The sequence below is a fragment of the Scyliorhinus canicula genome, chromosome 11 (genome assembly GCF_902713615.1).
Source record: "Scyliorhinus canicula chromosome 11, sScyCan1.1, whole genome shotgun sequence".
Taxonomy (NCBI): Eukaryota; Metazoa; Chordata; class Chondrichthyes; order Carcharhiniformes; family Scyliorhinidae; genus Scyliorhinus; species Scyliorhinus canicula.
In genome coordinates this window covers 72,511,786-72,524,832 of record NC_052156.1, presented here as the reverse complement: position 1 = coordinate 72,524,832, position 13,047 = coordinate 72,511,786, and the positions used below count along the sequence as shown (strand labels likewise).

At 45.0% G+C, this 13,047-nt stretch overlaps 1 protein-coding gene across 2 annotated transcripts in view; it reads left to right on the top strand.

Annotated features, from left to right (window-relative positions):
* The window catches only part of apeh (acylaminoacyl-peptide hydrolase), a 147,501-nt gene extending 136,626 nt beyond the window's left edge, over window positions 1–10,875 (top strand). For both annotated transcript variants that reach the window (XM_038810725.1, XM_038810724.1), the window contains exons 20-22: window positions 745–847; window positions 5,251–5,357; window positions 8,926–10,875. In XM_038810725.1, coding sequence (XP_038666653.1) covers window positions 745–847; window positions 5,251–5,357; window positions 8,926–9,025 — 310 coding nt within the window. In that variant the 3' untranslated portion in view covers window positions 9,026–10,875. The remainder of the gene's footprint in view (window positions 1–744; window positions 848–5,250; window positions 5,358–8,925) is intronic.
* The last annotated feature ends 2,172 nt before the right edge of the window (window positions 10,876–13,047 follow it).

Sequence of the window (13,047 nt, the reverse complement as noted above, 5' to 3'; positions counted from 1 at the left end):
ACCAGTTACAAAACCCTATAAACTAAAATTTGATTGTTTCCAGATTTAGATTGGGTTACACATGTTGCTGCAGTTTACTTGCATATCATTTGCAATATATTGACAAGTTAATCTCTAGTGGTGTTGAATTGGGGACTTGAGATCAAGTGTAGTTTTTGGATGAAGTGAGATTAGACGGTGAGGATTAATTGGATTCTGACAGCGATGTATTTCAGACCCCATTTTGAAGTAATCCGTTTTCTCATTTTCTTCATCTGTTTAATTATAAAACATAAAGTAAATCAAAATATATGATTGATACCTTGTATACTAGTGTTTTGTATACTGAAGTGTATTCAAAATATTACACATTAGGGGGTAGAGTTTATTAAAGCATACAAAAATGAACAGCTGAGTACCAATGCACCATTGTCTAATGTACCTAAGTAATAAAGTATGTGAGATAATAAGAGTTTTGTGCTATCTACTGTAGACTTCAACCGCAGTGGTTCCATTTGTATCTGGTGTGTGAGTGCTTTATTCTAATGCTGAGAATTTGAAGTCAGCATTGTGCTTTAAAAAAATTCGAATTACTCAACTTGGATTAAAAGATGCAGATAATATAGCATTGCGGGGAATTTAGTGCCATAAAATTTGAATAAAGATAATTGAAATTCAGTAACTTTGAATTATTAGTAGATTGTACAAAAAATGTTGGTGTATCAACGCATTGCAAAACCTCAGAGGTTGTCCTATGTTTTTTAGGTGTTCAGTGGAGGCTGGATTTGAGTACACAGCTGATCAGCTTCCGACTCCTGCTTTGTTGGAAGCAATGTTGAACAAATCACCAATCACACATGCTTCTCAAGTAAGCAGTTTGCAGTTGTTTTATCATGTGGCTGATATATTTGATTGCACTTGCCCATATATTTATAAATTGAAACTGATAAAACCATTGATGTTTTTGGGGGTTAATCAGTGTGAGGGATGTTGGTTCTGCAGAATGAGCACCGTCTAACTTTCAACCAGTTTTCGAGCACTATCAGGTCAGGACTGCACCAGCCAGACTGAGAGTATAGCTCATATCCATTGGAAAAGTGTGCACATTGTGGCTTTATTTCCCCTTATGCAACACTCCTGGTGGAGCTAAATTAAGTTTCTAAATTATAGTCTTGGGGATCTGCCCATCGTGTCTGCAGCAGTCAAAAACAACCACCTAACTTTTTAAAAAAGTATTTTTATTCCACTTTTTAAATGTTGTACATTTTTTTTAACAAACAATTTTATTGAGGTATTTTTTGGCATTGTAAACAGTAACAGATTACAGAAATATGCAAACATCAACGGAAAAACCAACACTTCAGCCAAACCATAGTGCACATACCCTCTCCTCTCCCATAAACACTACCCGCCTATTTAACCCTCCTACTCTACTCTAATCTTTAAATGTTATACATAATCAATACAACAACAAAATCCCCTGGAACCTCCCCCCCCCCCCCCAAACACCAAAACAAAAAAACATCGCCAATCCCAAAGTCTTAACAGCTACCAGTGACCAGCTATTTAAAAAGTGCAGAATAAGGGCAGCATGGTGGCACAGTGGTCAGCATTGCTGCCTCACGGTGCCAAGGTCTCAGGTTCGATCCTGGCTCTGGGCCACTGTCCATGTGGAGTTTGCACATTCCCCCCCGTGTTTGCGTGGGTTTCGCCCCCACAATCCAAAGATGTGCAGGGTAGGTAAATTGGCCACATTAAATTGCCCCTTAATTGGAAAAAATGAATTGGCTACTCTGCATTTAGTTGAAAAAATTTAAAAATATAAAGTGCAGAAAAAACAGCTACCATCTCTGGTAGAACCCCTAAATTGCCCCCTCACACTGTACTTAACTTTTTTGAGATATGAACTTTCTGTGATGGAGATGTGATGAGAAGTCGCACATTAGGTGGCTCTCCTCCCACAAACCTGAAAAATAGATTTTCACCCGAAATAGCCCGCTAACACCAAGGAAAAACCTCTACCACAACATGAGAGGAAAATACCAAATAGCAGCTATTCCAGAGGCCACGTGGAAACCAGGAGTGGTAAAGGCCTGGACAAACAAACAACCAAACTGGCCGATGCATGAGGTGGCGAAACTCAGGCCTCGCCAGAGTGAGATGGACCGGCCCGCCGCGCAAGAAGCCTCACCAGGGTTTGAGTGGTAGTTGTTTCTCTCAAGAGAGTTGTGAGAGCATCGGGATGGCACAAAATCAGATATCCAAGATATGGTCAAAGTGGTGGTTGCAGAAGCTCTGGCGACCGTACAGGTGGCCCTCGACAAAGTGGAGAGACGATTAAAGAACAGGAAAAAGCTGCAACAGACCACGGCGACGTCTGATTGTCGTCCTAGAGAAAGAAGTGGCAAGGCAGGTCGTGATGCAGGGGAGTTTGAAGGGGAGAATCAAGGTCTAAGGGAACCGGTCAAGGCGTCAAAACCTATGGATCGTGGGCCTGACAAAGGCAAAAATATTGGCCACGATCCTAACCAAGAGGCTGGAGGACTGCATACCAGAGGTGGGATACCACGGGCTTTGCCAAGGGTAGACAGCTAATTGCGAACATCAGTTGCCTGCTGAACATGATCATGATCCCATCCGGGTGATGGTCTCCCTGGACGCAGAAAAGGCCTTTTACAGAGTTGAATGAGGTACTGGAACCATTCGAGCTTGGAACAGGGTTCACCGCCTGGGTGAAACTCCTGTACAATGCTCCCACAGCGAGCATACGGAAAAATACCACCAGCTCTAAGTACTTCCAGCTGCTCAGAAGCACATGGCAGGGATGCGTTTTCCCCACTGCTGTTCGCCCTCGCAATCAAACCACTGACGATCACTGTTAAGGTGGCCGGGGAGGTGGGGGAGAGAACACAACAATCCCAAAAAGAGTACTGCAGAGAACAAGATCTGTGGGTGGCCTAGCCCTCCAAACTCTGCAATATTACCACTGGGCAGCAACCCGCGGAGTCGATAAAGGGGTTCATAAAGGAGCCAGAAGCTGTGGGTTCTTATGGAGGAGGGGCCCTGCAGAGGAACCACCCTCTGGGCTCTTGCCACAACGGCACTCCCATCCCCACCGAATAAATACTCAACGAGCCCAGTGGTGGCAGCAACACTCTGGTCATGGAATTAACTGCAAAAGCGCTTCGGGCTAACCGCAATACCCGACAAGACCCCCATCTGCAACAACCACAGGTTCAGGTCCGCGACAGTGAATGCCATCTTCAAAACTTGGAGACAGGATGGGGATGGGGCGGGGGGGGGGGGATTGTCTCCATATCCTCTGTGCAGAACACCACCGAGTTCGCTGAATACTTTCCAGAAAAAAACGGCAGCGAGGCCGTCACTAATGCCCTTAACCCCAATCCCCTACACACAACTCCATCCGGTGCGGACTGTAGCCATCTAAAATGGACACCAGTATACAAAATGGAGAACTGCAAAGACTGCAGGGAAAAACGGACATAGTCCAGGACAAACAGCTTGCAGAAGCTTTCAACAGTGTGACACTCGTAAAAACCGGTTTCCCCACAGCTGCAGAGTCCAGGCAGCGATGTTAATGGTAAAACGATCTGCATACTAATGAGGTGATACCGGGACAATCCCAGATACAATAGATACACTTAAGTATCGATTGATACTTTTCTATAGCTACCCAGCCAGGATGGCGCCAGAGAAACCAGAACAATGAGCCCTAGGAACCGCCCCCGCCATCGAGAAATGACCCCAGGATAGGGGGGGTTCGAATCATATCGATTGGGAAAGACCCAATCGATCCCCAGCAGGTGAGGAAGCCCGCCCCAAGGGGCACGGACCTCCTGGGACCTATAAAAAGAAGGTCCCGCACATGGTTCGGTCTGTTGCATCCTGACTCCGGCCTCCGACTCCAGCCTCCAGATCCTGTCTTTCATCACCGGCCGTTGAGCAACAGCGATCTATCAGTAAGTGCCAAAACGACGATCGCTACATGACCCAGGCATTGCTTATACTCTTGCCGACTTTAATAACCAGAAGTTGCAGACCAAGAACGGGACAAAGGCCTTGTCCCCTGACCTTGCCTGTTCCTTTCTAGATAAGTATTTAGTCGTTTAATAGTAGAAGTAAGTTAGTCTTTTAGCGTGTGCATGAGTATTTATTATATTTGTTATAATAAACACTAATTGTTTGGACTTACTAATCGGTGTATAGATTTATTGCTTTGAACTTGACCTTGATAACTTGTGACGGTGTCTCTTACGGCACCTGGCGACTCCAGAGCATAGATACAGATACAGAGCCAAGCCAGTGTTAAGCACATGTCCTTTATTGGAGGCGTGTTAATCACACTAACTTAGAACGACCAACAGGACTCAGGTTCCCCACACCACCCAAGCACCCTAATGATTCTAATCCCATTTTCCAGCACTTGTATGCCTTGGCATTGCAAGTGCACATCTAAATACTTCTTTAAATCTTATGAAGTCTCTGCCTCCACCACCCTTTCTGACAGTGAGTTCCAGACACCCACCAAGCTCTGGGTGAAAAAGTTTTTCTTTGCATCCCCTCCAAACCTCCTGCCCCTTACTTTAAATCTATGCCCCCTGGTCATTGATCCCTCCACCAAGGGAATAGGATTCTTCGTGTCTGTATCTATGCCCCACATAATTTTATACATCTCAATCATGTCTCACCCTCTGTCTTCTCCGCTTCAAAGAAAACAACCTTGTGTTGTGGGTCTTTGCCCATTTGTTCCTCTGGAAACATTGGCCAAACTTGTATCACGAAGAATCGTTACAGCCCATAAGCCTTGGCAGGGCTCAAACCCAGATGGCTGAGGTGATGGAAAACTCCCTTCATTCTCCTCTTGTGCCTTCCTTCCCCTTACATTTTTGACAAATGTCCATAGATTAATTCCATAATGGTGCATACAATTTTTTCTTCCATTGCGTTGGATATTGGTACCCATTCTTCTGAAACAAATTATTAGAATAGTCTGTTTCTGTGCACAAGGTGACAAGGTTCTGTGTACCTAATGCATACACAGATTGCTAGTTGTGAAGAATTAAATTGTGTTATTTTACCAAAATCTTTAACGATTTTTTTGTTTATTCTACAATGTGTGTCACAGCAGACTTGCTGATTAAATGTAATTTTTCTTCTTTTAGCATTATCGGCAGTTGAGGAGCGAGGCAGACTATCCTTTTAACTCTGTTTTCCTATTCTATGTGAGAAATAATTATTTGCTTTCTGCAGGTAAAATCTCCAGTGTTGATCCTTCTAGGCGAGAAGGACATACGGGTTCATCCCACTCAAGGCCTCGAGTTCTATCGAGCACTGAAAACTAGAGGTGTCCCTGTAAGGTATGTTTAAAATTTAAAAGAAAAGGAATGGGAACTTCTCTTTATTTCTTGGATCTAGTTAGAGGTCATGATGTGGAGATGCCGGTGCTGGGCACAGTAAGAAGTCTTATAACACCAGGTTAAAGTACAACATGTATATTTGAAATCACAAGCTTTCGGAGCGCTGCACTTCGAGGTGAAGCGGAGGCAGGTTCACAATCACAGCATATGTAGAGACAGCACTGCAAGATAATTACAGAGTGGAATGTGAAGAATGGTTAGAAGGTGAGTCTTTACAGGTAAACAAATCTTTACAGGAACAGACAGTGTGAGTGATAACCACAGGTAATCAAGGTGTGAATTGTCTCCAGCCAGGAAAGTTAGTAGGATTCTGCAAATCCATTCTTCACATTCCAATCTGTAGTTATCTTGCAATTGTGTCTCTCCAATATGCTGTGATTGTGAATTTGCCTCCACTTCACCTGATGAGAGGGCAGTGCTCTGAAAGCTTCAAATAAACCTGTTGGACGTTAGCCTGGTATTGAGACTTCTTACTACAATAGTTAGGGGTGGAGATAGCATAATGTCACAGGTTTTCCTGTATTGGAGTGTTATGTATCTGGACCCTGAAAGCTGCCACTATGCTAAAATCCCAGTCAGTTTGAGAAAATTCCCTAAAGATTGAGGGACACTACCTTTAAACCCTGAGCAGTGATGTGATCTCATGGCATGATAAACACCAAAAGTGGGAAGGACACTAATCATGTTGATCTCAATTTTAGTCTGTTGGAGAAGAAGCTTTAGACCTGCCGAGTCAGTGAGTTATCACCTCTGGCCAGACCGCAAACTTATAATAATAAAATAATAATCTTTATTGTCACAAGTAGACTTACATTTACACTGCAATGAAGTTACTGTGAAAAGCCCCTAGTTGCCACATTCCGGCGCCTGTTCAGGTACAGAGGGAGAATTCAGAATGGCCAAATTACCTACTAGCACGTTTTTCGGGATTCGTGGGAAGAAACCGGAGGAAAGCCACGCAGACACGGTGAGAACGTGCAGACTGCACACAGACAGTGACCCAAGCCGGGAATCGAACCCGGACCCTGGAGCTGTGAAGCAACAGTGCTACCCACTATGCTACCGTGCTATCCAACTTGACAAGACTTAGGCAGCTGTTGAGCCTGCAGTGTAGAGTGGTCGGGGTGTAGCTCCTGTGTAGTGGGAGTAATTGAATTGCCTTTTTGTTGCTCACTTTCTTGGGGAGATTATTTAACCTGAAAGAGAATTGCTATTGTTTTATAGTCCCAGATGACCAGAGGCTGCTTTCCCCTTTGACGGGGAGAGCTGACTGGTGGTGATTTAACCTGAGGATCATCACACCTCAGGCAAGGAGGGGCTGAGAAGGCAGGGCCTTCATGAATAATTTCAGCTGGTGCAGTATTATTTTAATACTCCTAAGATGGAACACTTCCTTTTTTGCGGTGAGAGGAAAGCAATACCTTTATTGTATAAATATGTAAATATCACCACAGTCTCAGAGGAACGTAGGTTGCTCTCCCCTTTGAGAGCAGACGGGTGGTGATTTAACCTGAAGGTCACCACACCTGAGGTGAGGGGCAAGGCTGAGAAGGCAGCTTCATGAATAACTTCAGCCGGTATGGAAATTCAACCTGCGATGTTGGCCACACTCCGCATCACGAATCAGCTGTCCAGCCAACTGAGATACCTGGCTGAGGTTTTTCATGAAGGCCTAAGTGCTATATCTAACTGCTTCTTGAAAACATACAATGTTTTGGCCTTAACTACTTCCTGTGGTAACGAATTCTACAGGCTCATCACTCTCTGGGTGAAGATATTTGTTCTCATCTCTATCTTAAATGGTCTAACCCGTAGCCTCAGACTGTGACTCCCTAGTTCTAGACACACCCACCATCAGGATCATCCTTCCTACATCTACCCTGACGAGTCCGGTTAGAAATTTATAGGTTTCTATGAGATTCCCCCTCATTCTTCTGAACTCCAACGAATACAATCCTAATCGATTCAATCACTCCTCATATGTCAGGCCTGCCATCCCAGGAATCAGTGTGGTAAACCTTCACTACACTCCCTCCAGAGCAAGATCATCTTTCCTCAGATAAGGGGGCCAAAACTGCACACAATATTCCAGGTGTGGCCTCAGCAAGGGCCTGTATAATTGCAGCAAGCCATCCCTGCTTCTGTACTCAAATCCTCTGTCAATGAAGGCCAGCATTCTATTTGCCTTCTTTATTGCCTGCTGTACCTGCACGCTAACCTTCAGTGATTGGTGCACGAGGGCACCCAGGTTTCGTAGCACAGTCCCCTGTCTTAATTTATGGTCATTAGATAATAGTCTGTCTTCTCATTTTTGCTACCAAAGTCTCCATAATATGTAGTACAACTATTAATCCCCAAACCAACTAAGAACACAACATTGTTACACACAGACTAGAATAATTGACAGTATTTTACCATGTAATAATTTGTAAACCGTAGCCCTTGAAAAATATTGCTGTAATGGAGATGAAGATCTGTCTGTATTTTATTGCAAAAAATTACACCCCATCAACAGAATTTTCTCATCAACCTTCTGTTGCCTCATCAATAAACTCCAGTAAGTTACATAAAGAATATTTGCCCATAACAAAGCCTTGCTGGCTTCCCTTAATTAATCCACACTTTCCAAGTGAAAATTAACTTTGTCCCAAATTATCGTTTTCAGAAACTTTCCACATTAATGAGGTAGACTCACTGACCTGCAGTTGCTGGGCTTATCTTCATACCTTTCTTACAACAAGGTGTTCAATTTGCAATTCTGCAATCTTCTGGTACCACCCCTGATTCTAAGGAAGACTGGAAAATTGTGGCCAGTGCCTCCATCTTTTCCACTCTCCCTTCCCTTAGTATCATTGGATGCATCTCATCCGGTCCTGGTGCCTTAGCAACTTTTAAGTACATGCTGTAATACCACCACCATATCAATTTAAAACCCTTCAAGTCTCTGAACTCTGTCGAGCATCTTCTTCCTTGGTAAAGACTAATGTAAATTATTCATTTAATACATCAGTTATGTCACTAATTTTTAATCCCTAATTGGCCCCACTCTTTTACTATTTATAAACCTTTGGAAGACTTTTGAATTGCCTTTCATGTTAGCTGCCGGTCTCTTTTCTTACTGTCTTTTTGCTTTACTTATTTGCTTCTTCACTTCCTCTTTGAAACTTCTATAGTCAACTGGTTCTCGGTTATATTATCCGTCTGCCTTAAGTACACTTTTTTTATTTCTTCAGCTTAATCTTTCTCTCTTTCATCATCTAGAAACTCCAAACTATCTCTCCTTCAAAGTCAGCCTGTTATTCAGTTAATACTTTGCCCGTCAACATTTGATTCCACTTTATCTGGTCCAGATCAATTCCATAAGTAGTTATATGGTCCTTACTTTACTGTTACAAGCTCTTTCTCCTTGAATTATTTTTCACCTACTTATTTACATCATGAATGTACTGGTGAAGGTCTTCAACTGCATGATTTTACGTTTAAAAAAGGAACTATTTTACTTTTACAGATTGTTATGGTACCCTGATAACAACCACTCGCTGTCCAAAGTAGATGCAGAGGCCGACGCATTTATGAATATCGCGCTTTGGTTTGTAAAGCACCTCTAATCCTGATCCTTTTTGAGAAGGCAGTCATTGCGACATTGTGCAAGATGAATTACTGGAGCCATCATCGATGATGTGATACGTGGCAACAAACAACGGGCAGCGAGATCAAAACCCAGATGCTTACCTCCAGCAGTACCAAAACGTGTATTTTATATTCCACCGTAGCCGTCTGTAGCCATAGTATACACAGACATGTTTCACACTGAATGAGTTTAAACTAGCCAGAGTTTCAACAGTGAATCAGCATCACCTTTGTCAAGAGGAAGGATTTTCTGGGACATCCGGGTGTTCTACTGTAGGCAGCAAATTATTACTTTAGTTATTGCCAGTCATTTTCTGCTAGTCATCCTATTCTGCAATATGTTATTCTATATAGTATAACTCAATTTAATTAATTTATTTCCTGGTCATTTTCCAGAATTACCTTGTGATGCTACATTGCAATTTGCATCACGCCCTGTAGATTTGGGTAATTATTAAGTGCATTGTTTAATGATACCTGCACGAACTTCAATCCCCGCTACACCATAGCAAAAAGAAAGATCCAAACTATTTTAAGATCTATAAAGTGTATATCGTAAATAAATAACTGACAATTTAACCTTAGGATTCTGATTTGTAAATTTAGAGCTTTTTCTTAAATGCTCATTAACAATTACCCATTGTCCTCCTTCTATCAGGCTACATTCCAATAACTCTCACAGGTGGCATCACAAATTCTTTTTAAAATTTGCAGTTTCAATGCTCTCTATTTAACAGTGAAAACCTCAACAGTCTTGAGGAACGCAACAGTAACGCCCCAAAGTAACGCACCTTACTTTTTGTAACTGGTTCTAAGCTAAAGAAAGCATTTGATCTATCTGTACATTTCACACATTGATGAATGAAAGATGTTTTCTTGACTTGCACTGTAAGACAAAAAATCTACTTAACGGTTTCTATATTACTGTAAATGATAAAGAGTTCATTATTGTGACTGTAACCTTGTCTCAAGATTAATATGTAACTCATAAACCATTTAAGCTCTGCTCTTGGTTCTTCTATTGTCACTTCAACCCCCAGATAGGAATACAGTCACATAATTTCTCCCAGCAATATATTATTCTCTAACTGTTCTGTGAAAGTGAATGGTGTGACTGACCAATGGTCTGAGAATTAACTTTTGTCAGATGAAGTGTTAGTGGATTGATAACATCTTCCCTGGACAGATGCATGGACTCATAAAGCTTCTGTGCACAAATAAATGGCGGTGAAAATCTCTTCACATGGTACCAAAGAGTGCCTCCATGATTTCTACAAATAATGGCTGTTAAAATGTGGATTATATAGATCCTGTAAATGCTGCCAATAAATCTAGACGTTTTTACGCATTGTCCACTACCAACTGTTTGTTCCTCTGGCCCACGTCACAAAGTGCATTGCAGTGAAACGATTATTCTAATACATTATTAGAATTAATCTTTTACACTGAAGTGAAGGAAGTACATATATCCCAAAGTTCTGAGCAATAAATGTCTGGAAGAGGAGAGACGACGGAAATCTTTGAGCACAAATACGAAGCAAAGCACAGGTGAACAGTGTGAATGGAGGAGGGGCCTTGCTATCTCAACTCTTAGTAGCTGGATGCTAGAACAGGGATTGCTGCACTTAAGTCTAGTTTTAAGAAAATTGTGCTGATGTGATTGGATGCAGTTGAGACTGGTAGAAGATTACTTAAATCTACTAGTTAATTAATTTTTTTAAATCGCTAGTGCTTGCAGCTGGTCTTTTCACATTTAAACCTCTGCTAAGCAAATGTAATTCACAGCTACAACTGATCCCAGTGGTGCAGAATAAATGAAGTAAAGCTTGTTGTGTTTTGTATTGTGTTTTAATTTAGCATGGTGACTATACGGCCTGTGATTTGTGGCGTTTTCCTCTTCAGAAAGCGTCTAATGAACCTTTTTACTCTGCCCGGCATGTACCAGAGTTCAAACTAAGATGCAGAGGCCCTAGTAATCACAGCAAGATTACACATCCTGAGCTTGTGCAAGGCAGTTTTTGCCTGGCCAAGAATACACAGAAAGGGGGTGGGATTCTCCGAGCCGGGTTGGAGAATTGCTGGGGGGGCAGGGGTGGGGCATGAATCACACGATGCCGCTCCAACGCCGTTTCGCAATTCTCCAAGGAAGCCAAAATGGCGTGGTCGGGGACGTTGCCGTGCGGCCTGGAGAATCGCCTGAGCCTGGAGTATCTGGGCTCCTGCCGATACTGCGGCCCAGATGGGCCAAAGTCCCGATGGCATGACCCGAGGTCATGCCAGCGCAGTACTAACCTACTTTCAAAAATTGTGAGCCAGTTGTGCTGGCTGACGATGCGGCAACAGGAGGTGAGTGGTCGTCGCGGGGGGGGGGGGGGGGGGGGGGGGGGACGGCCGTGGCTGCGGGGGCGAGGGGGTGGCCCTCCATGTTGGGGAGGGGTGCGCGTGGAGGTCAGCCTGCCGGCCGGGAACGGTCCACCATGGCAGGGCGGTGCCAAAGCCACGGAGCCATTACCGCAGCCAGGCTAATGAGCACTGACCCTGGGCACTGGGTGAGCGCAAGCCCCCTGGCCGTGTGGATGGGTGCCAGACCACCCCCCAGGTGGCGACCCTCCCAGCTTGCGGCACCCACTGGCGGCTAGGTCCAGGGCTGCACCCAGTGAGGGCAGTGCCATCCAACGGTGGCATTTGCAGGAGGGACAGGCAACAGGAATCAGGGCACCAAGGGTGGGTTGGGGGTAATGCGTGTCAGGGGTGCAAGTTAGCAATCAGAGTGGCCATGTAGCCCATGGCACCTGGCTGTGGAGAGGGTCATGCGCCATGGTTAAATCTGTAATCGACCCTGAAAGCTGCGATGCAGGCGTCGGTTCGGTCATCGGTGACTCCGGGAGCGTGTCGACCTCACCTTCATCGCCGGTGGGACCAAGGGGAGGACGGATCGTCCTGGGAGCAGGGGCTATGGTGGGCTGCGCTGGGGGGAGGGAAGGTGGGACCGAGGCAGGGGGTGGGTGTGGGGACCCAGCTAGGTCCCTGAGGGAGACAGTGTCTTCGCGGCCGTCGGGGTAGGCGTACTGCGGGTTTGCTGTGTAGTAGCTGTACCCTCTCAACCAACGGGTCCACCTTGTGGAGCCGCACGTGCTTGCGGAGGAGAACGGATCCTGGAGCTGCCAGCTACGTTGGGAGTGAAACCCCGAAGGTGGACTTCCTGGGGAAGGCAGAGACGTTCATGGGGAGTTTCGTTAGTCGCAGTGCAAAGGAGCGACCGAATGGAGTGAAGGGCGTCGGAGAGCACCTCCTGCCAGCGGGAGGCCGGGAGATTTCTGGACCTTAGGGCCAGCTGGACGGCCTTCCAAACCATCCCGTTCTCTCTCACTACCTGCCCGTTTCCCCTGGGTTGTCCTGGTCGTCCTACTCGAGGCAATGCCTCTGCTGAGCAGGAACTGGCGCTGCTCATCGCTCATAAATGAGGATCCCCGGTCGCTATGGACGTAGGCAGGGAAACCGAACAGAGCGAAGATGGTGTTGAGGGCTTTGATGACGGTGGCAGACGTCATATCGGGCATGGGACGACGAAGGGGAATATGGAGTATTCGTCGACCTCGTTAAGAAAGTACATGTTTCGGAGGCAGTTTCGCCAACACTTCGGGTTGGGGGCAGGGTCAAGGGAACTGCCGATTCGGGGGATTTGAGCCAGGGAGGTGGGATGGAAGGTTTTGGAAATGAGAAGAGAAGGGGATTAAGACGCTAAAAGATTTGTTTCTTAGGGGTCGGTTTGCAGGATTGAGGGAGCTGGAAGCGAAGTATGGGCTGGAGCAGGGAGAAATGTTTAGATACAGGCAGGTTCGAGATTTTTCCAGGAAAGAGATACAGAGCTTCCCGGAGGAACCGGCATCCACATTGCTGGAGGAGGTGCTGACGACAAGGGGACTGGAGAAGGGGGTAGTGTCAGTGGTGTACAGAGCTGTTTTGGACGAGGATAAGGCACCACTGGAAGATATCAAAG